Source organism: Somniosus microcephalus, chromosome 29 (genome assembly GCF_052327205.1).
Source record: "Somniosus microcephalus isolate GS21.2 chromosome 29, FLI_Smic_1.0, whole genome shotgun sequence".
NCBI classification, from domain to species: Eukaryota; Metazoa; Chordata; class Chondrichthyes; order Squaliformes; family Somniosidae; genus Somniosus; species Somniosus microcephalus.
In genome coordinates, this window is record NC_141015.1 from 22383234 (window position 1) to 22405106 (window position 21873).

At 46.6% G+C, this 21873-nt stretch overlaps 1 protein-coding gene and 1 long non-coding RNA gene across 6 annotated transcripts in view; one reads left to right on the top strand and one right to left on the bottom strand.

Annotated features, from left to right (window-relative positions):
- Window positions 1–2324, top strand: part of LOC147098540 (uncharacterized) — a 41132-nt gene extending 38808 nt beyond the window's left edge. The window contains exon 2 of the long non-coding RNA XR_015074190.1: window positions 1886–2324. This is a non-coding gene — a long non-coding RNA (uncharacterized LOC147098540). The remainder of the gene's footprint in view (window positions 1–1885) is intronic.
- ptpn20 (protein tyrosine phosphatase non-receptor type 20) overlaps window positions 1–21873 on the bottom strand; it is a 505217-nt gene that overhangs the window by 380013 nt on the left and 103331 nt on the right. For all 5 annotated transcript variants that reach the window (XM_085970355.1, XM_085970356.1, XM_085970357.1 and 2 more), the window contains exon 3: window positions 19186–19346. In XM_085970355.1, coding sequence (XP_085826481.1) covers window positions 19186–19346 — 161 coding nt within the window. The remainder of the gene's footprint in view (window positions 1–19185; window positions 19347–21873) is intronic.

Here is a 21873-nt window from a genome sequence, read left to right on the forward strand (position 1 = left end):
TGGAATAGTTATTTGCAAACCAGCAGGTCGTGAGGTCAGCTCTCCCATGGTGAGCCGTGATTTAACTGAATTCAATGAATCTGGTCGCTTGTGGGCTGGCAGCAGAAAACAATGACCACGAAAGATGCCGGATGGTCGTCACAACCCAACTGGTTCACTAATGCCCTTCAAGGAAGGGAATCTGCTGCCCCTACCCGGTCTGGCCTACACATGACTCCAGTCCCACACGATATGGTTGACATGTAATGCCCTCTGAAGTGGCCCAGCAAGCTACTTACAGGAAACTTTGGTTTATCCGGAGGTTAAAAGTCCGGAAAGCTCTATCTACCGGCAAAATTCAGGAGCCGTTCCGATAAGTATTTTTACTTCTCGTTGCTTTTTTTTCCCAGTCAGGCTCTGCAAGGTCTGTAGCTAAGCAACAGCTTCAGCTAGAGACGCTTTTAAGCTGCAGCTGACTGTTTTGAAGCTGTTGCTAAGCAACAGGGTTTGTTAATTCACACGGAGCTGAAAATCTCCGTATGTTTCAACATGTCCGGCAGTTTTGATCTAACGGCAACAGCTCGGTCCTGTCGGTGCCAGATATCACAACGTTTCCTGTATTACAAAAAAACAATGGCTACCACACCTTCTCATGGATAATAAATATGGGGGGAAAAATTGAGTTGTGCCCCCTTTGGGGTGCTAACTTCGCCAGGGTGCTACTTATAGCGCCCCGAAAAAATGAGCACCCCCGCGGCTGAAATTCATCAGTAGTGCCCCAGGAGGGAAGCGGGGTGCTTCTAGCAGCGCCCCGCCTCCTCCTTGGGGCGTTGCGAGGGAATGTCATGAAGCTACGTGCCACAGCACCACGCGCTGCGGTACTGCAGGCCTTCCTCTTAAAGGGGAGGGGCCTTGCGCAGCGCGACCACGGATCGGAGTGCCGGCAAAAGAGCCCGGCACCCAAGAGAAGTGCCGGGCTCATGGAACGCAGCCGGCACCCCGTGTGGGGGCTGCAGAGGAGGCCGGGGACGGCAACGGGGGCAGGTGCTGGCAGGCGGCCAGCAACAGAAATGGCCGCCCGGCCCCTCGCCTTTAATTAGCGCCTGGGCACGAGCTGCTTTGCATCAAGCAACCGAATTTTTCCCCCATGGCCTTGCCATTGTGCCAAGAACAAATTTAAAAAGAGCAGGTTAAGGGACATTTTTCTACGTTAAGGGTGCTGTATAAATGCAAGTTGTTGCTGTTGTGCTTATTAAAGAAAATAAATAAAGTCTTGCATTTCTATAGCGCCTTTCACGACCACCGGACGTCCCAAAGCGCTTTACAGCCAATGAAGTACTTTCTGATGTTAAGGTCTTGGAGTAATTTACACCTTTAGGGGGTATTCCACAATTCAACGCTCTTAAGGAAGGAACACCATCCCTGTATGGAACGTGGGTTGGAATGAGGGCTACAACAATGCAGCCTCAAAAGTCCAAATTTTATCAAACTGGAAGCTCCTGTTTTGGGGCCACAATCAAGTACTTCATCAAAATAGTGCCTGAAATTCAGTCACAGCTGTGACTTTCAACTTCATGTCATTAAGGCACTTTACCTCAGGAAGACATGCAAGGATTAGAATCCCCGTGTAGGTAAGTACATCCAAATTGGTCAGGACTGCCTGTAAACAAAGCCTTGGTAGGGATTATCCTATCTAATATTTGTGATAATTCCTGATTTATTTCAATCTTTTAATCCTGCTAGACCAAATGTGTTTATTATGAGATTTACTGCAATTACCACTTACTGTACTATGAATTGGCCTTTTTACTGTCAGAAATATAATGATGAGTTGGCCTCTGTGGCAGATCGCTGTGTGACTCCAACTTCTGCTTGACATTTAATTGTCTTCTAATTTTACTTTCAGACTTGGTGCCACTAAATAAGCAAAAACTCTGCGCACTTAATTTGTGCTCAACACATGAAGGCCCTACTTTGAAGTAAATTGCTTTCTCAGAAGACATCAAAGGCCCACAGGAAGAGGCGGCATTACCCTGAGCCTCCAGAGATGGCGCCACTGAGTCAACAATGCATCCGACAGGGACAGCCGCCATTTTGTTCGGTCACAGCCAGGCGAAGTGCTGAGGCGATCTACACAGGCCAGCAATATAGCTTCCCAGTATGGATCATTCCCAGGTATGGGTGACGGTGATGCAGCCTGTGTACATGCCCTGCTGTGGCTGGTGTGATGAAATCTGCCCTGCAGTGTCAATCGGGGCAGAATTCCAAAACAGTAAAAAGGGCCAAGCTATCAAAGAACTGCTTTGACTGTAATATACATGTACTATTAAATGTTAATAGCTGTATGGAATCCTCTGACCAGTTAGGACATTTATAGAGTGTGGATCAATTCATTAAGGACTGTCTGTCTATCTAATCCAAGTCCAGACACGTGAGTGCAAAATCTAGGCTGACACTCCAGTGCAGTGCTGAGGGAGCGCTGCTCTGTCGGAGGTGCCATCTTTCAGATGAGCTGTTAAACCGAGGCCCCGTCTGCTCTCTCAGGTGGATGTAAAAGATCCCACGGCACTATTTCAAAGTAAAGTAGGGGAGTTATCCCTGGTGTCCTGATCAATATTTATCCCTCAACCACCATCATTAAAACAGATGATCTGGTCCTTGTCACATTGCTGTTTGTGGGAGCTTGCTGTGCACCAATTGGCTGCTGCGTTTCCTACATTACAACAGTGACCACACTTCAATAATTACGTCATTGTCTGTAAAGTGCTTTGTGACGTCCTTGAAAAAGGTGCGATATAAATGCAAGAAAAGAAAAATTGTAGATGCTGGAAATCTAAAATAAAATGCTGGAAATACACAGCAAGCCCATCTAAAAAGAGAACAGATAGGTTGATGCTTCGGGTGCGGAATGAATCCCTTAGAAGTCCCCAGTCTCAGAGACGAAGTTAATGTGCTCAGTGACCTTCCAACTGCTTATTGGAAAAGTACGAAGCTGGTAAATGAGACAGAAGGTCATCTCAGTGAGAGGAGAAAAGATGAAAATAATTTTTAAAAAGGTGAGCGAGAGCGGCTGGAGAGCGCCAAACCTCGGGAGATTTCAAAGGTGAGCGGAAGCGGCTGGAGAGCACCAAACCTCGGGAGATTTCAAAGGTGAGCGAGAGTGGCTGGAGAGCGCCAAACCTCGGGAGATTTCACAGGTGAGCGAGAGCGGCTGGAGAGCGCCAAACCTCGGGAGATTTCACAGGTGAGCGAGAGCGGCTGGAGAGCGCCAAACCTTGGGAGATTTCAAAGGTGAGCGAGAGTGGCTGGAGAGTGCCAAACCTTGGGAGATTTCAAAGGTGAGCGGGAGCGGCTGGAGAGCACCAAACCTCGGGAGATTTCAAAGGTGAGCGGGAGCGGCTGGAGAGCACCAAACCTCGGGAGATTTCAAAGGTGAGCGAGAGAGGCTGGAGAGCGCCAAACCTCGGGAGACTTCAAAGGTGAGCGAGAGCGGCTGGAGAGCGCCAAACCTCGGGAGATTTCCAAGGTGAGCCGGGGCTACAACGGACCGGTGAGTGTAAAGAAATAAAAAGTAATCGAAGTGTGACATCACCAGAAATCAGGTAAGTGATTGGTTGGTGAGTATTTCTCTCTTTCTCGCTTATTTCCAAACTTAATTTTTGTGGTTTATAGTTTCTAAGGTCTGTTGTGTAGCGGGGAGTGCTAGTAAACAAGGGCCCTTGAGTATATCATTTAATTGTAGTGTAATTAGTGGTATTGATTTGATTTAATTTAATTTGAATTAATTAAAGGGTAAGTCATGGCAGCACAGCTCCGCCCCATGGCATGCTCCTCCGGCACTACGTGGGAAATCAGGGACACTTCCTGTGTCCCTGACGACCATATGTGCGGGAAGTGTATCCAGCTGCAGCTACTGGCAGACTGCATTGCGGCACTGGAGCTGCGAATGGATACATACTGGAGCATTCACGATGCTGAGGACATTGTGGATAGTACATTTAGGGAGTTGGTCACACCGCAGGTAAAGGCTGCACAGGCAGGAAGGGACTGGGTGACGGCCAGGCAGAGTAGTAGGTGCAGGCAGGGAGTACAGGGGTCCCCTGTGGCCACCCCCCTCTCAAACAGATATACCGCTTTGGGTATTGTTGGGGGAGATGGCTTATTGGGGGAAGGCAGCAGTAGCCAACTTCCTGGCACCATGGGTGGTTCTGCTGCACAGGATGGGAGGAAAAAGAGCGGGAGAGCTATAGTGATAGGGGATTATGTTGGAAGGGGAATAGATAGGCGTTTCTGCGGCCGCAAACGAGACTCCAGGATGGTATGTTGCCTCCCTGGTGCCAGGGTCAAGGATGTCTTGGAGCAGTTGTAGGGCATTCTGGAGGGGGCGGGTGAACAGCCAGCTGTCATGTTGCATATAGGTACCAACGATATAGGTAAAAAATGGGATGAGGTCCTAAAAGCTGAATATAGGGAGTTAGGAGGTAAATTTTAAAATAGGACCTCAAAGGTAGTAATCTCAGGATGGCTACCAGTGCCACGTGTCAGTCAGAGTAGAAATAGAAGGATATTGCAGATCAATACATGGCTAGAGGAATGGTGCAAGGGGGAGGGATTCAAATTCCTGGGACATTGGAACCGGTTCTGGGGAGGTGGGACCAGTACAAACTGGACGGTTTGCACCTGGGCAGGAGCAGGACCGATGTCCTAGCGGGAGTGTTTGCTAGTGCTGTTGGGGAGGGTTTAAACTAAAATGGCAGGGAGTTCGGAACTTGTGCAGTGAGACAGAGGAAAGGGAAGCAAGGATAGAAGCAAAAGACAGGAAGGAGAAAAGCAAAAGTGGCAAGCAGAGAAATCAAGGGTGTAAATGATACAGGGCCACAGTAAATAATAATTCTAAAAGGACTAAGACTGTTAAAAAAACAAGCCTGAAGGCTTTGTGTCTTAATGCGAGGAGCATTTGTAATAACGTGGATGAATTAGCTGTGCAAATAGATGTAAACGGATATGATATAATTGGGATTACGGAGACATGGCTCCAGGGTGACCAAGGCTGGGAATTCAACAACCGGGGTATTCAATAATCAGGAAGGACAGAAAGAAAGGAAAAGGAGGTGGGGTAGCATTGCTGGTTAAAGAGATTAACACAATAGTAAGGAAGGATATTAGCTCTGATGATGTGGAATCTGTATGGGTAGAGCTGAGAAATACCAAGGGGCAGAAAACGTTAGTGGGAGTTGTATACACACCCCAAACAGTAATGCTAAGGTTGGGGATGGCTTTAAATGGGAAATTAGAGACGCATGCAATAAGAACACACCAGTTATCATGGGTGACTTTAATCTACATATAGATTGGGCTAACCAAATTAGTTACAATACTGTGTGGGGAGGAGGAATTCCTAGAGTGTATACAGGATGGTTTCCTGGACCAATATGTCGAGGAACCAACTAGAGATCAGGCCATCTTAGACTGGGTATTATGTAATGGGAAAGGATTGATCAGCAATCTTGTTGTGCGAGGCCCCTTGGGGAGGAGCGATCATAATATGATAGATGGAGAGTGAAGTAGTTGACTCAGAGACTAGGGTCCTGAATTTAAATAAAGGAAACTACGATGGTATGAGCCACGAGTTGGCTAGCTTGGATTGGGGAATGTTACTTAAAGGGTTGAAGGTGGAGAGGCAATGGCAAACATTTAAAGATTGCATGGATGAACTACAGAATTTGTTCATCCCTGACTGGCATAAAAATAAAACAAAAAAGGTGGCGCAACCGTGGCTAACAAGGGAAATTAGGGATAGCATAAGATCCAAGGAGAGGACATTTAAATTGGCCAGAAAAAGCAGCAAACCTGAGGATTGGGAGCACTTTAGGATTCAGCAAAGGAGGACAAAAGGATTAATTAAGAGGGGGAAAATAGAGTATGAGAGTAAGCTTGCTGGCAACATAAAAACTGACTGTAAAAGCTTCTATAATTATGTGAAAAGAAAAAGATTGGTGAAGTCAAGCGTAGGTCCCTTGCAGCCAGAATCAGGGGAATTTATAATGGGGAGCAAAGAAATGGCTGACCAATTAAATACATACTTTGGTTTTGTCTTCACAAAGGAGGACACAAATAACCTCCCAGAGATGTCGGGGAACATAGGGTCTAATGAGAGGGAGGAACTGAATGAAATCAATATTTGTAGGGAAATGGTGTTAGGGAAATTGATGGGATTGAAGGCCGATAAATCCCCTGGGCCTGATAATCTACATCCTAGGGTACTTAAGGAAGTGGCCCTTGAAATAGTAGATGCATTGCTGGTCATCTTCCAAAATTCGATAGACTCTGGAACTGTACCCATGGATTGGAGGGTAGCTAATGTTACCCCACTATTCAAAAAAGGTGGTAGAGAGAAAACGGGGAATTATAGACTGGTAAGCCTGACATCGGTAGTGGGGAAAATGCTAGAGTCATTATAAAAGGTGTAATAGCAGAGCACTTGGAAAACAGTGACAGGATCAGACAAAGTCAACATGGATTTACAAAAGGTAAATCGTGCTTGACTAATCTACTGGAATTTTTTGAGAATGTAACTGGTAGAATAGATAAGGGAAAACCAGTGGATGTGGTATATTTAGACTTTCAGAAGGCTTTCGATAAGGTCCCACATAAGAGATTAGCGTGCAAAGTTAATGCACATGGGATTGGGGGTAAGGTACTGACTTGGATAGAGAACTGGTTGGCAGACAGGAAGCAAAGAGTTGGAATAAACGGGTCTTTTTCCGAGTGGCAGGCAGCGACTAGTGGGGTACCGCAGGGATCGGTGCTAGGACCCCAGCTATTCACAATATATATTAATGATCTAGACGAGGGAACTAGATGTAATATCTCCAAGTTTGCAGATGACACAAAGCTGGGTGGGCGTGTGTGCTGTGAGGAGGATGCAGAGAAACGCCAGTATGATTTGGACAGGTTGGGTGATTGGGCAGATGCATGGCAGATGCATATAATGTGGATAAATGCGAGGTTATCCACTTTGGGGGAAAAACATGAAGGCAGATTATTATCTGAACGGCAATAGATTGGGAAAAGGGGAAGTGATACGAGACCTGGGTGTCCTTGTGCACCAATCGCTGAAGGTAAGCTTGCAGGTGCAGCAGGTGGTTAAGAAGGCAAATGGTATGTTGGCCTTCATAACGAGAGGATTCGAGTACAGGAGCAGGGATGTCTTGCTGCAGTTGTACAGGGCCTTGGTGAGACCACACCTTGAGTATTGTGTGCAGTTTTGGTCACCTTATCTGAGGAAGGGTGTTCTTGCCATGGAGGGAGTGCAGCGAAGATTCACCAGACTGATACCTGGGATGGCAGGAATGACGTATGAGGAGAGATTGGGATGATGGGCTTATATTCGCTGGAGTTTAGAAGAATGAGAGGGGATCTCATTGAAACTTATAAAATTCTAACAGGACTAGACAGGCTAGATGCAGGAAGGATGTTCCTGATGGCGGGGGAGTCCAGAACCAGTGGTCACAGTCTAAGGATAAGGGGTAAGCCATTTAGGACAGAGATGAGGAGGAATTTCTTCACCCAGAGTGGTGAACCTGTGGAATTCTCTACCACAGAAGGCAGTTGAGGCCAATTCATTAAATATATTCAAGAAGGATTTAGATGTATTTCTTAAGGCTAAAGGTATCAAGGGCTAAGGGGAGAAAGCAGGGACAGGGTACTGAATTTGGATGATCAGCCATGATCTCATTAAATGGCAGAGCAGGCTCGAGGGGCCGAATGGCCTACTCCTGCTCCTATCTTCTATGTTTCTATGTTCAAGTGGCTAAGGTGGTGAAAAGACACAGGGAAAAGGTGAAAAATGGGCAAATTGGAAAAAAACTTAAAAGCCTTCAGGAGGTGTGAAATGAGACAGCAAGATGCTGGAAATTCACGGTAGGTCCATCGGCACAGGCAAAAGTCTGAGCACAGATTCCAACTGGCCAGAAGTGTGCTCTGCCAAAGGGTCTACAACCATATCATTAATCCACTTCCCTTCACCTGGACACCAACAGCTCCACTTCCCCCACCCCCGCCACGTCCCTGCACATCCCCTACACCCCCTGTTGTAGTGAAAGTTGAGACTATAGCTAAGATTTGAAGTTACCAAAGTCAATGGTCAGATCAGAGGGGTTCAAATAGCTCAGCAGAAAGATGAGCAGTGTAGGAAGCCAAAGCTGAAGATCTGGGAATGAGGTTGGGAATGGGGGTGGGGGTGGGGGTAGGGGCGGTGGCAAGAATTAGTGGTAAATCACAGGGAGGTCTGAGTCACACTTGCAGACAGAATGGAGGTATTCGGTAAAGCAAACACCTGATTTAGTTTTGGACTCCTGTATGTAAAGGAGACCACACTGTGAGCAGCAAATGAAAGAAAGAAACAAGGAAAGAACTTGTATTCATATAGCGCCATTTAAAAACAATGTCAGGATGTCCCAAAACGTTTTGCCGCCAATTAAGTATTTTGAAATGTAGTCATAGGAATCGCTAGACAAAAAAAGAGCAAGGTCCATCCAGTTCGTCTTCTACCATCCTGGTTGTTGCATAATACAACGATAATGGTGTTGTTGACCGACAATAGCAATCAATCGCTACCAATTAGTCTACAACAGGCCCAGACATGACATGTTGTAATGTAGGGAAACTCAGCAGCCAATAATACATTTTTTTAGTGATGTTGGTTGAGAGATAAATATTGGCCAGTAATATAACTTTTATGCCCACCTGAGAGGGCAGAGAGTGGCCTTAGTTTAACATTTCATCTGAAAGACGGCACCAAAGACAGTGCAGCACTCCCTCGGTACAGCACTGAAGTCTTGGTCTAGATTTCTGTGCTCAGCTCACTGGAGTGGGACTTGAAGCCACAAGCTTCTGATCGAAAGACAAGAGTGCTACTGCTGACAATAGCCACTTAAGACAATAGAATCAATACTTGGAAAATCTCAGCAGGCCAGGCAACATCCATGGAAAGAGAAACAGAGTTAACGTTTCAGGTCGAAACCCTTCTTCAGAACTGAGAAAAAAGCAGGAAATGAAACAGATGAAAAAGCAAGTTGGGGGCTGGGAAATGGGGGAGGGGCTTCCCGCGGGTGTAAGCCCCCAACCTGCACTTACCTAGCGCGCCGGCCGTTGAGCTGTGGGCCTCCGTGGAATTGCGATCCTGGGCCTCCTCCAACTGCCGGCGCGCAGTGCTTGCGTATCCCAGGGGTGCAGTTAGTTCGATGCGTCCCCTGGGATCACGTGGGCCATGGGGAGCCAATCGGAGCAGGGAATGCTTCATTCATAAGTTTGACAGGAAGGGCTGTCAAACGTATAAATACTATAAGCCCCAAAACATCACTAAATCTTCAAATAATTTTTTTTTTAAATCACATTTTTTAAATAAACTATAAATTACATGAAATAACTATATTAAACAATAATTTAAATTTTTGAAAACAATAATTTTATTTTCTAACGGGGCTAAAAATAAACTTACCTTTCTTTAAAGTATTTAAAAATAATAAACCTGTGGAAAAAATGTTTTAATTTTAATTAATTCACCACTTACCTTGTAAAAAGCAGGCCTTGCGACTGCTTTTTACATGTCTAACTTCTGGAGACTTACCCTCCCGGGGTTCGATGTGCACAGCGCAGCCTCTCCTGCGCACATGTTCGACCTCTGAACCCCTTCTTTCAAGGGAACGGAAGGCTAAGAAGCGCGCCGAAAGCTGCAAAAAGCTCCCGATGGCTACCCCGGGACTCCAGTTATACTTCTCAAAGAGGCCCTTATCTCCCGCCAAATCAAGGTTAGTCTTTATTTAACTTTTGGCGGGCTTGTAGCACAGCAGGGTAGTCTTTGTTTTTAAAGTATCTTCGGGATGGCCGGTAACTGCCATCTTTGGTCTGGAACGACCCTGTATTGTCTTTAATGTCCCTCTTCGAACTTGAATCTGTTCCCCTTTGTCTGGGTAAACATTTAGGTGGCCTTTATCTACAGGCCGATCTGATCGGATCTGCATCCAATCTATATGTATGGGGCTCTGTCTGGTTTCGTTTTCCCTGAAACTGCCTTCCAGAACCTACTGTGGGCTGAATCCACAAAAGCTGTCTGAGGACTGCAGGAACCATTTTAAAGTGTCCCAAAAGCTGGTCACGGGGTCTGGTGGCCATTTTGTGTGTCCCCTTTTTCTGGGCTTCTTTTAAAACCGTCTTTAAAATTAAGGCCTTTTCTGCCAATAGACCCTTATAGGACAATGTTCAATTTTGCGAATTCTACATCACCCGTGGAGACCCGAATTTCTGGGCCATTATGTCTTGGTACTCCAAGATGCTCTCCTGGCCTCACATTTGACCTCATCAATCCATTGTGACCAGATCCTTGTTCAGTGACATTGTATATTCTTCATTATTCCAGTTAAACATGCAAGTGCCTCTGGCATTTCAAAGCTCGCACTTTATCCTCTCGCCTTGCGATAACAGGAACTGCACACCTGCAACTAATGTAATAAATAGGAGGACCTCTCACGTCACTTTAAGCTTTCAAGACTACCGTTCCCACATTAAAACCGAAAGGGGGTAATTTGGACTTTGTGCTATAGTGTAAAACAGGTGATAGCAAATCGCCAGCCCATTTTACATCTCTCCTGATTTTTATTTCTATTACAGTCAGTGGGGGCGATTTTGCCAGCCCTGGGGAGGCAGGTATGGAGGTGGGACTGCCGGGAAAATGGCAGAATCTGGGAGCGGGTACCCATCCTGCCCCCAGCCTGCCTCCGTGCCATTTTCCCAGGAGGCGGGTACCCGACCCGCGCCGGGTCCCGTCTCCTGTAGGCGGGAAGGGAATTACAGCCACTTAACTGACTGTTAACAGGCAGTTTTTTGGCTGATCCCTATTATGAGCCCTAAAGTGCGGGCATCTCGACAGCTGCGAACCTCGCCAGGGTCAGCGAGGCGAGTCTGCGGGGGTCAGAGGGGCCGAAAAGTGCACTGTGCAGGTGAGTGATAGGTGCAAGTGTGGAGAGGTCTCTCTCGACAACCACGCAGAAGAACAAGAAGCTCTCCCTCTACAGACCAGACCAAGAAGCAAGGAAAAAGGCCGCGTGCATTGCCTAACTAAGCTTGTGATTTCAAATAAAGCTGTTGGACTATAACCTGGTGTTGTGTGACTTCCTACATTTGTTCATCCCTTTAGGCTGTGGAGCCGCCTCATCTCACCAGCAGAGAAAGCAGAATGGCTGCTGCATTCTCCGATACAACAGCCATCTGATTTCTGCTCAGGAAAGAGGTTTGGTGAGTCTTGAGTACAAGCACTCACCAAAGAACAGAGACTGTCAGTGTTTGACAGCTTCTCAATTTTTGACAGATGAAATGTCATACGCTGACGCTCTCTGTCACCGGCTTTCCCTTAATCGGCCTGCTAAGCCCACTGGGCAGGCTTAACAAGGTCAATCAAGGGAAAATAGCGTGGGTTGGCTGGACATCGATGGAGGCGGGACTAAAACCCGACAAGCAGCGGTCCCACCTCCATCACGTCCCCATTGATAAAATCACCCCCAATGAGAGAGATGTAAAACAGGTTGACGACTCACTATCACCTGCTTTACACTACTGCACAAAGCCAAGATCATTCCCATTGACTCCACACTGAGCTGAGCCCATCAACCTGGACAAGAATTAACAAGACTCCCTCACCAGAAGCAAGTGTTTAGTCTGCACTTTTCATTGTTATTTTCAAAATGAGATGCTCTTATTTTCTTTATAATCTAAAAGGAACATGTGCAAAATAACCCGAGGGGTAGTTTTGACATCGGATGATAATGTAAATCGCGGGAGAGGTGTTAAACAGGAAGGGTGCGATCTGACATCACCTCTTTTTACACTATCGGCCAAAGTCAAAATGACCCCCAAGGGTTTTAGCCTTGGAAAAGTTACTCAGAGCAGAAAAAACAGAAAGCAGCAGTTTAAAAAGTTGAGTGTAAGAATTTTGTGAATATGCAAAATTACTGTAAAATACTGCTAAACAACAACTTGCCTTTATATAGCGCCTTTAACGTAGTAAAACATCCCAAGGCACTTCACAGAAGCGTTATCAGACAAAATTTGACACCCAGCCACATAAGGAGATATTGGGACAGTCTTAGTCAAAGAAATTGGTTTTAAGGAGCTTTTTAAGGGAGGAGAGAGAGGTAGCGCGGTAGAGAGGTTTAGGGAAGGAATTCCAAAGCTTAGGGCCTTGGCAGCTGAAGGCACGTTAAAATTACTCCCTCATTAAAATTAGTTTGTCTGCTGTTTTAACAGAAGTATTAAAATAAATGGGCTAGCAAAATAATTTCATACAAACGTACACTATGTTACACAGGAGTTATTTCTAGGTTTGTATCTCCACTATATGTCAACCTCTCTTGCATATCAATTAAGACTCCCTTACTAACGTAAAACACACACACCCAAAGACAGTTTTATATCGAGGGTCTACAGGTTAATGCTTCTTGCAGTTGTCTTTATTGACACATCTGGGGTTTGATAATAAGAGCTATACATGTAAATTATATCATAACACAAAAAACTTAATTTAGACAAGAAAATGCCCTTTTGCATTGAGACTCACACAGCAGCTTTCAGTCACTGAGTAAGACCAGATAAGGACATAATTATCCTAAATATTATCCCAAAATTATTTAGGAGATTTGATAGAGGTGTTCAAAATCATGAAGGGTTTTGATAGAGTAAACAAGGAGAAACTGTTTCCAGTGGCAGAAGGGTCGGTAACCAGAGGACACAGATTGAAGGTAATTGGCAAAAGAATCAGAGGTGAGATGAGGAGAATTTTTTTTACGCAGTGAGTTGTTAAGATCTGGAATGCGCTGTCTGAAACAGTGGAGGAAGCAGATTCAAAAATAACTTTCAAAAGGGAATTGGATAAATACTTGAAGGAGGAAAAAATTGTAGGGCTATTGGGAAAAGGGCAGAGGAGTGGGACTAATTGGATAGCTCTTTCAAGGAATCACCACAGGCACAATGGGCCGAATGGCCTCCTTCTGTGCAGCATCATTCTATAATTCCACGATTTAATAATGAATTGGAGTGTAGCATTATCACCATGATGCCCTCGAGATGGCATTATTAGTGGTGCCAGGTAGAAGGCAATTTAGTCAGCTGCACTCAGGGTAATTTCCCCAATCCTCTTCCACCTTCACCACAGTGAGGAATGTAGTGTCCGTGTGTAGATAAAGACACTGAAGACAGGAGTTGGTTCATAGGTATTTACTAAGCAAGTCTGGGGGGGGTGGTTTCTAAAGGATATACACAATACACAGGCTTATATAGCCCAAGTGGCAATTACCGGCATTACGCACACTTGGGGCTCTTAAAGGCACATACACCATAATTGCTCTTAAAGGCACATACACCACAATTCCTCCCCTTCTAGTACATCATATTTTAAGTAATTATTAATTACATGTTATATGCAAAATAATATACATTGCTGTATTAATTAATTATAAGTTAGTCTCTCAGGAGGCTTCCTGACTCGGTCCGGATAACGCCTCGGGGGTGTAGTAGTTTCTGGTGGTGTAGTAGGTTCTTCTGGCAAGGCTGATTCGGCTTGAAGGCCAGTGTCGGGTTCATCGGGCTCCAGTATCACCGGATCGGAGGTAGATATGGGTATCTCTACTTCATCGTTAGATGTATAGAGTGGTGGTGTAGGTTGTCCCTTTTCGGATGACTTGATGATTTGGTCAGCACGGCGCCTTATTATGCTGTCTCTGATGTCCACGGTATACATCAGTGGTCCTAGTCGTGTGCAGATAGTTCCAGGCTGCCATTTCTCGGTACGGTAGTCCCGGGCCAAAACCGGTTGGCCTATCTGGAAGGCCCTAGTTGGCCTTTCATTCATGCCCTGAAACTGTCGGTTCTCCACGTCCCTTCGGATGTTGGGCTTGACCAAATCCAGCCGGCATCTTAGGTTTCTATTGTAGAACATCATGGCGGGAGTTTGGTTAGTAACCATATGCATTGCATTCCTATATGCAACTAAGAAGTTATCCACCTTGTGCTGAAGTTTTATGTCTTCATTACCCATGGCCTTGATGGCCTTCTTGAAGGTCTGGACAAACCTTTCAGCCAATCCATTGGTGGCGGGATGGTATGGGGCGGACGTGTAGTGCTTTACCCCATTGTTCTTTAAGAACTTTCTGAATTCTTCGGACACAAATTGCGGTCCATTATCAGAACATATCTGCTCCGGCAGCCCATTCCTGGCAAATATGGTCCTTAATACTGTGATGGTTTTTTCCGTGGTGGTGGAGGACATCTTTATTACCTCCGGCCACTTGGAGTGTGCATCAACTGCGATTAAGAACATTGAGTCCATAAATGGACCAGCAAAGTCGATGTGCACCCTTTGCCAGGGAGATGAGGGCCACTCCCATGGATGTAGAGGGGCCTGTGGCGGAGCATTTTGGACCTTCTGGCATCCTAGGCAGCTCTTGGTCATGTCTTCGATGTCTCCATCGATACCTGGCCACCATACAAACGCCCTAGCTAGGTTCTTCATTTTCACTCCACCCAGATGCCCCTCGTGAAGCTCCTTTAGTACTTTATCCTGGAGTTTGGGTGGAATCACCACTCTGGATCCACACATCAAGGTTCCTCGGCACACTGACAGCTGTTCTCTTCTTTGCGAGAATGCTGGCAACAGTGGTTCGCCATGTGCTGGCCATCCCTTCACTGTTAAATCGTAGACCCGTGAGAGAGTAGGGTCATTTCTTGTCTCCCTTTCAATGGCAGAATTTGTCACCGGTAGACATTCCACTATGGTAGAGTGGAATATCTCTACTGGGTCTACTGTAGGTGCCTCTTCTATCGTTGGCAACGGTAGGCGTGATAAACCGTCAGCATTCCCATGCTGTTTTGACCCTTTGTATTCAATGTTGTATTGGTGTGCCCCTAGAAAAAGGGACCACCTCTGTAGTCTTTGTGCCGTCATAATGGGGACACCTTTTTTAGGGTTGAATATGGAGATGAGGGGTTGATGGTCAGTCAGCAAGGTAAATTTTTGTCCGTGTAGGTAATGGTTGAATTTCTTCACTCCCCATACCAGGCTGAGTGCTTCCCTGTCTATCTGGGCATAGTTACGCTCAGCTGAGTTCAATGAGCGTGACGCAAAAGCTATCGGCCGTTCCGAGCCATCAGGGAATCTATGGGACAATACCGCTCCTATGCCGTAAGGGGATGCATCGCACGCCAGTCTGATTGGTAGTGATGGGTTGTAATGAGCCAAAATTTTCTCGGATGTGATTAAGTCTTTACATTTATGGAAGGCACGTTTACAGTCTTCGTTCCATTTCCAAATCACTCCTGTCTGTAGAAGATCATTAAGAGGGTGTAGAATAGTTGATAAGTTCAGTAAAAATTTATGATAGTAATTTATTAATCCCAGGAATGACCTTAATTGTGAAACATTTTCAGGTGCTGGGGCTTTTATAACTGCTTCAATTTTTTCAGGTGACTTATGCAACCCTTCCTTATTAATTATGTGGCCACAATATGATATCTGATTTTGGAAAAATTCGCACTTGGGGCGATTTGCTCGTAGGCCCCGTTCTTTCAGCCTAGTGAGCACCTGCTCCAAATTGGCAAGGTGCTCGTTGTCATTTTCTCCTGTTATAAGGATGTCGTCTAGGTAGCATTGAGTCCCCGGAATCCCTTGCAGGACTTGCTCCATAGCTCTTTGCCAGATAGCTGGAGCTGATGCTATTCCAAAAACCAGTCGATTGTACTGGTACAGGCCTTTGTGTGTGTTTATTGTGAGATACTTTTTAGAGGTCTCCTCAACCTCCATCTGTAGATATGCTTGTGCCAAGTCAATTTTTGTGAAACGTTTCCCTCCGGATAGTGAGGCGAAAATATCTTCTATCCTCGGAAGAGGATACTGTACCGTGTGAAGGACCGGGTTTACAGTCACCTTAAAGTCCCCACAGATGCGAATTTTTTTCTGTTCCTCAGAGTTATTTTTCAATGTTTTTTTCATGACTGGAACGATGGGTGTTGCCCATTCGCTCCAATCTATTTTGGATAATACGCCTGCCTTTTCCAAATTCTTCAGCTCTGCCTCGACTGCCGGACGTATTGCGTATGGCACCGGTCTTGCCTTAAAAAATTTTGGAATTGCTGTATCTTCCACTTTTATTGAGGCGGTGATGCCTTTCAAGGTTCCTAGTTTCTCTTGAAACACTTCTTTGGCGTTGGCCAAGATGTCTTTTAATCGTTCAGGTATGATGTCATCATTGTTTTTTTTCTTACTGGTCACCGTCAGTGCCTGAATGGAGTGCCAGTCTAAACGTATCTTCCTTATCCATTCACGTCCCAACAACGGTGGACCACCATCTTGTAGAATGTATAAATACAACTTTTGTATTTCTTTGCCGTTGTATACCACAGGCACCCTTATTTTTCCTTTGGGGTAGACTTTCTGCCCCGTATATGTTTTTAAGATAATGGATGTGTCTTTTAGAGGTATATGCGAAAATAGCCTCTCGTAATCTCGTCGATTTATTACGGTTAGAGCTGATCCTGTATCTAGCTCCATTTTAACTGGGGACCCTGCTATTGTGAGGGTAACCCAAATGGTTTGGTAATCCTCTTTGGCAAGTACATTATGTAATTTGAGACAGCTTAGTCTCTTGTTTCCGGAGTCGCTATCGCTATTCTGGTCTTCGGAGCTATTGTCCGTCATCATTTGTACCTTCCTGTACTTTTCTTTATTGATTTTTTGTTTTCTGTCAGTGGATTTATTTTGTCCAGATTGGCATACCCGTGCAATGTGTCCAATCTTACCACATTGCTTGCATGCTTTGCCCTTGAACCAGCAGTCCCTCTGGTTATGGGTGGATCTGCCGCAGCGATAACATCTTCCGAACTCCTGTGTCATTTTATGGGTGCCGAAGTCCTGTGTCTCTTGTTGTATCTCTGCAGCTCCTTTTGCTGCTGCTTCGTATGATACAGCCATACTGAAAGCTTTGTCCAATGTTAAATCTTTTTCAGAAAGCAGTCTTTTTTGTGTTCCTTCACTTAAGAGACCGCAAACAAATTTGTCTCGAAGATAATCCGATAGTCCTGCTCCGAATTGGCAGTACTTTGATAGCTTTCTTAATTCGTTTAGGTAATCAGCGTTACTTTCATTCTTGTGTTGATTTCTCTTGAAGAACTTGAATCGTTCCGCTATCAGCAGCGGTGTTGGGTTTAAATGCTCCTGCAGGGTATCAACAATTTCTTTAAAAGTCTTGTCCTTTGGTTTGGCTGGAGTGATTAAATTTCGTAACAGCCCGTATGTCTTCGCGCCCATTAAGTTCAGAAGTACTGAAGCTTTTTTTTCATCTGTTATTCCATTTGCAGTGCAATAAACCTCTACTCTTTCCACGTATGTGGTCCAATCTTCTATTTCGCCATCAAAAGCCTCAATATTACCAGATTTAGGCATTTCAGAAAAGATATGGCGCTTCCCGCGCTTTTTTTTCCCTCTGTAGCAACGATAACCGATAACAATGCTGTTTTACTGTGGTTTCCGTTTATTCACTGTTGGAGACTCGTTCCCGATGGAAGTCTAAACGCTGACCTGCTTGCCGCGCCGGCCGTCTCTCGAGTGCACCCTCCCAGTCCGTTATTGCTTGCCTCTGATTTTGCTGCCTGTCTCAGCTGTAGAGCCCGCCGCTGGAGCTCCAGCCTGATGCCCAGGAAGGATTAGCGCAGTACCTGTCACCAGCTTGGCCAGCTGGTGAAACCACAGTTTCTCTTACTTCCTTGAGTCTTCTGGACGCTGGAGGAATCGATGTCCTTGAGGTGCTGCCGAATTGCAGGTAAGTCCGTTTCCACTTCGTCGCCACTGTAGTGTCCGTGTGTAGATAAAGACACTGAAGACAGGAGTTGGTTCATAGGTATTTACTAAGCAAGTCTGGGGGGGGGTTTCTAAAGGATATACACAATACACAGGCTTATATAGCCCAAGTGGCAATTACCGGCATTACGCACACCTGGGGCTCTTAAAGGCACATACACCATAATTGCTCTTAAAGGCACATACACCACAAGGAACTCCTGCAACAAACTGGCAGAGGATGTGGGCAACACCTCCACAGTCATAAACTAATTGAATTCAAATCTCACATATTATACGGTGGTATCTGCACTCACAATCTGTGGGCTACGAGTCTAGTACCATAACCAGCCCACTACTATACCCTATATTAATACAAGACACAACCTGGGCACAGCAACAGTGTCACCATCAACATAGTAATGCTACAAAGCAGTGGTGTAACAGGAATACAATTCCGCTTAATGTCCTAAACAGTTCTTTCCCCTCCCCCTCCATTTAAATCAGTTCCCCGCTGCCTCCAGTTTTCTCCCCTCCTTTGTTGTAGGTGCTGACTCCCGCTGGGGTCGAGTTCCATGGGCACCAGCAGCCCTCCATGATCGCACCCATGTGGCCATTTTCCACACGTGAGCTTAATCAATGAGTGACCGTGGGACATTGGACCGGTAGGGGCATCACAACTGAGACAACCTTGCCTTCATTTGACATCCCCACACATGCACTTTCCAGTAGAATCACTGGATTGCAAATGGGAACCTTGGCTGATTTTCTCACACAACGGTACTAGAGGGGGAATTGACAGGGTAGAGGCTGAGAGGTTGTTTCCCCTGGCTGGAGTGTCTAGAACTAGGGGACGTAGTCTCAGAATAAGGAGTCGGCCAATTAAGACTGAGATGAGGAGGAATTTCTTCACTCAGAGAGTGGTGAATCTTTGGAATTCTCTAACCCAGAGGGCTGTGGATGCTGAATCATTGAGTATATTCAAAGCTGAGATTAATAGATTCTTGGACACTAAGGGAATCAAGGGATATGGGGATCAGGCGGGAAAGTGGAGTTGCTGTAGAAGATCAGCCATGATCTTATTGAATGGCGGAGCAGGCTCGAAGGCCGTATGGCCTACTCCTGCTCCTAATTCTTATGTTCTTATGTGGAGGACATTGCAGACCCTTCACCAAGTGACATGAGCTACCTCAAACCAGACAGGTATCAAACCTGGGTCCCAGATCTGTAAACCCAATCACTGGGAGCACGTGTACCAATAAGTCATGAGGGAGCATGAGAAAGCTCTTTCTGCTAATGCCATCAAATAAAGGATTTCCACTTACCTTTTCTCTCCCAACTTGTGAGCTCGAGCCTCTCCCCTGGAGCATTTCTGGCGCAGTAAAGGTGTAAAGGTCCCCACCCGAGGCATTGCTTCTAAAAGACAGTCCACCACTAGCCGACAGCAGCACTGACCAGGGACTGATAATGTAACTGAAGGGAGCGTCTGTAAAGTAATGCAGAAAATGAAAACAGCAATGAAATCTCTTTTAATGAAGTAATGTAACCTTGTAAATCAGTTAATGGGACTCTGTCATCAGCAGGCTCTGCTCTGCACACCAAGACCCTGAGTTTAGATAAGCAATCAGAATGAAACTTTGAGGCTGATGGGATGATTGCAACATCACAATGCCCTGCGAGTGTTAGGGTGTCAGCCATAGCTCAGTGGTAACACTCTCGCCTCTCAATAGATTAATGCGTCAAGGGAGACAAACTAAACTCGATGCTAATAAGTGTTGGAGGAATGACTGCGCAGGGTGGCGGAATGGTGGTGAGCTTGTTTATGTCGCAGTCATGACTTTGTTTCTGTTGCTGGAAACTGGTGAATGGCGATTGTGCGGTACAATGGAATGATCACGATCATAGAATTATAGACATTTACGGCACAGAAAGAGGCCATTCAGCCCATCGTGTCTGTGCCGGCCGAAAAAGAGCGATCCAGCCGAATCCCACTATCCAGCTCTTGGTCCATAGCCCTGTTGGTCACAACACTTCTGTGGTAAACCACGTTCACTATCGTATCGTATCACCTTCCAGGTGGAGAGCGACGCATCCGACTTCGCCTTAGCCGCCACCCTAAACCAGGAGGGGAGGCCAGTGGCCTTCTTCTCAAGGACCCTACAGGGCCCCGAGATCCGACATTCGTCGGTCGAGAAAGAGGCCCAGGCGATCGTGGAGGCAGTACGGCGCTGGAGGCACTACCTGGCAGGCAAACGATTTACCCTCCTCACCGACCAGCGTTCGGTGGCTTTCATGTTTAATAACAAGCTGAAGGGCAAAATCAAGAATGACAAGATTTTGAGATGGAGAATCGAGCTCTCCACCTACGATTATGAGATCTTGTACCGGCCAGGCAAGCTGAACGAATCCCCTGATGCCCTTTCACGAATGACATGCGCCAGCGCGCATATCGATAGGCTTCAGACCCTCCACGACCAGCTCTGCCACCCCGGAGTCACCAGACTCTACCATTTCATTAAGGCCCGCAACCTGACCTACTCCATCGAGGAGGTCAGGACCATGACCAGGAACTGCCAGACCTGTGCGGAGTGCAAACCGCACTTCTATAGGCCGGACCGAGCAAGCCTGATCAAGGCCACCCGCCCCTTCGAGCGCCTGAGCATCGACTTTAAGGGGCCCCTCCCGTCCTCTGACCGTAATGTGTACTTCCTCAACATCGTTGATGAGTACTCCCGTTTCCCCTTTGCCTTCCCCTGCCCCGACATGACCAGTAGCACGGTCATTAAGTGCCTGAATGCCCTCTTCGCCTTGTTCGGGTTCCCGAACTATATACACAGCGACCGGGGCTCCTCCTTCATGAGCGAGGAACTCCGGCAATTCCTCCTAGAGAGAGGTATTGCAGCAAGCAGGACCACCAGCTACAACCCCAGAGGTAACGGTCAGGTGGAAAGAGAGAACGCGACGGTATGGAAGGCCGTCCTCTTAGCCTTAAAGTCTAAGGGCCTCCCAACCTCCCGCTGGCAAGAAGTCCTCCTGACAGCGCTGCACTCCATCCGGTCATTACTTTGCACGGCCACTAACACCACCCCCCATGAACGAATGTTCGTTTTCCCCAGGAAGTCGACTACGGGAACCACTCTACCAACCTGGCTGACCGCCCCGGGGCCGGTCTGGCTGCGGAAACACGTGAGGGCCCATAAAACGGACCCCCTGGTCGAGAGGGTGAACCTCCTGCACGCCAACCCCCAGTACGCCTACGTGGCGTACCCAGACGGGCGGGAGGACACTGTCTCCCTACGAGACCTCACACCCTCAGCCGATCCGGAAACACCGCCACCACCCCCCCCAACCCCAGCCCAGGTAGACGGCATGCCGGAACCCCACGAGCCCTCGCCGACCACGCAAACACCAGCATCAACACCGGATAAGGCACCAGCACCGGATAAGGCAACACCACCGCTGCGGCGATCGGAGAGGCTTACGAAGCCTCCGGACAGACTGACCTACCAGAATTGGTAGTACACTTCACCCCGCCGGACTTAATTCTAAACAAGGGGTGAATGTGGTAAACCACGTTCACTATCGTATCACTGTTAGTAGTTAGCACTGTTCACCACTGTTCGTTATAACTGTATCACTGACCACTATTGTATCACGGTACGAGGTCGCCTCTTGCCACACTGCTATACCTGGGATGACCACTGCCGACTCCGCCTTGGCTCCACCCACCAGGCCAGGTATAAAGGTGAGCGACTGGCTGGTATTCCTCCTGCTTGGATCGGATCACCCACGAGAGTGGGCTCTGTTATTTAGTCAATAAAAACCTTTAGTCACCTTCGTAACTCTTCGCCTTTTATTGGAGGAATTGATAGGTATATCAACTTCAAGTGCATATCCAAGTACTTTGTTCTCCCCGGTGTCCTTTCCAACATTTATCATTCAACCAACATCAACAAAAAAAAAAACTGGTCATTACAGTATCTCATTGCTGTTTGTGGGAGCTTGCTGTAATT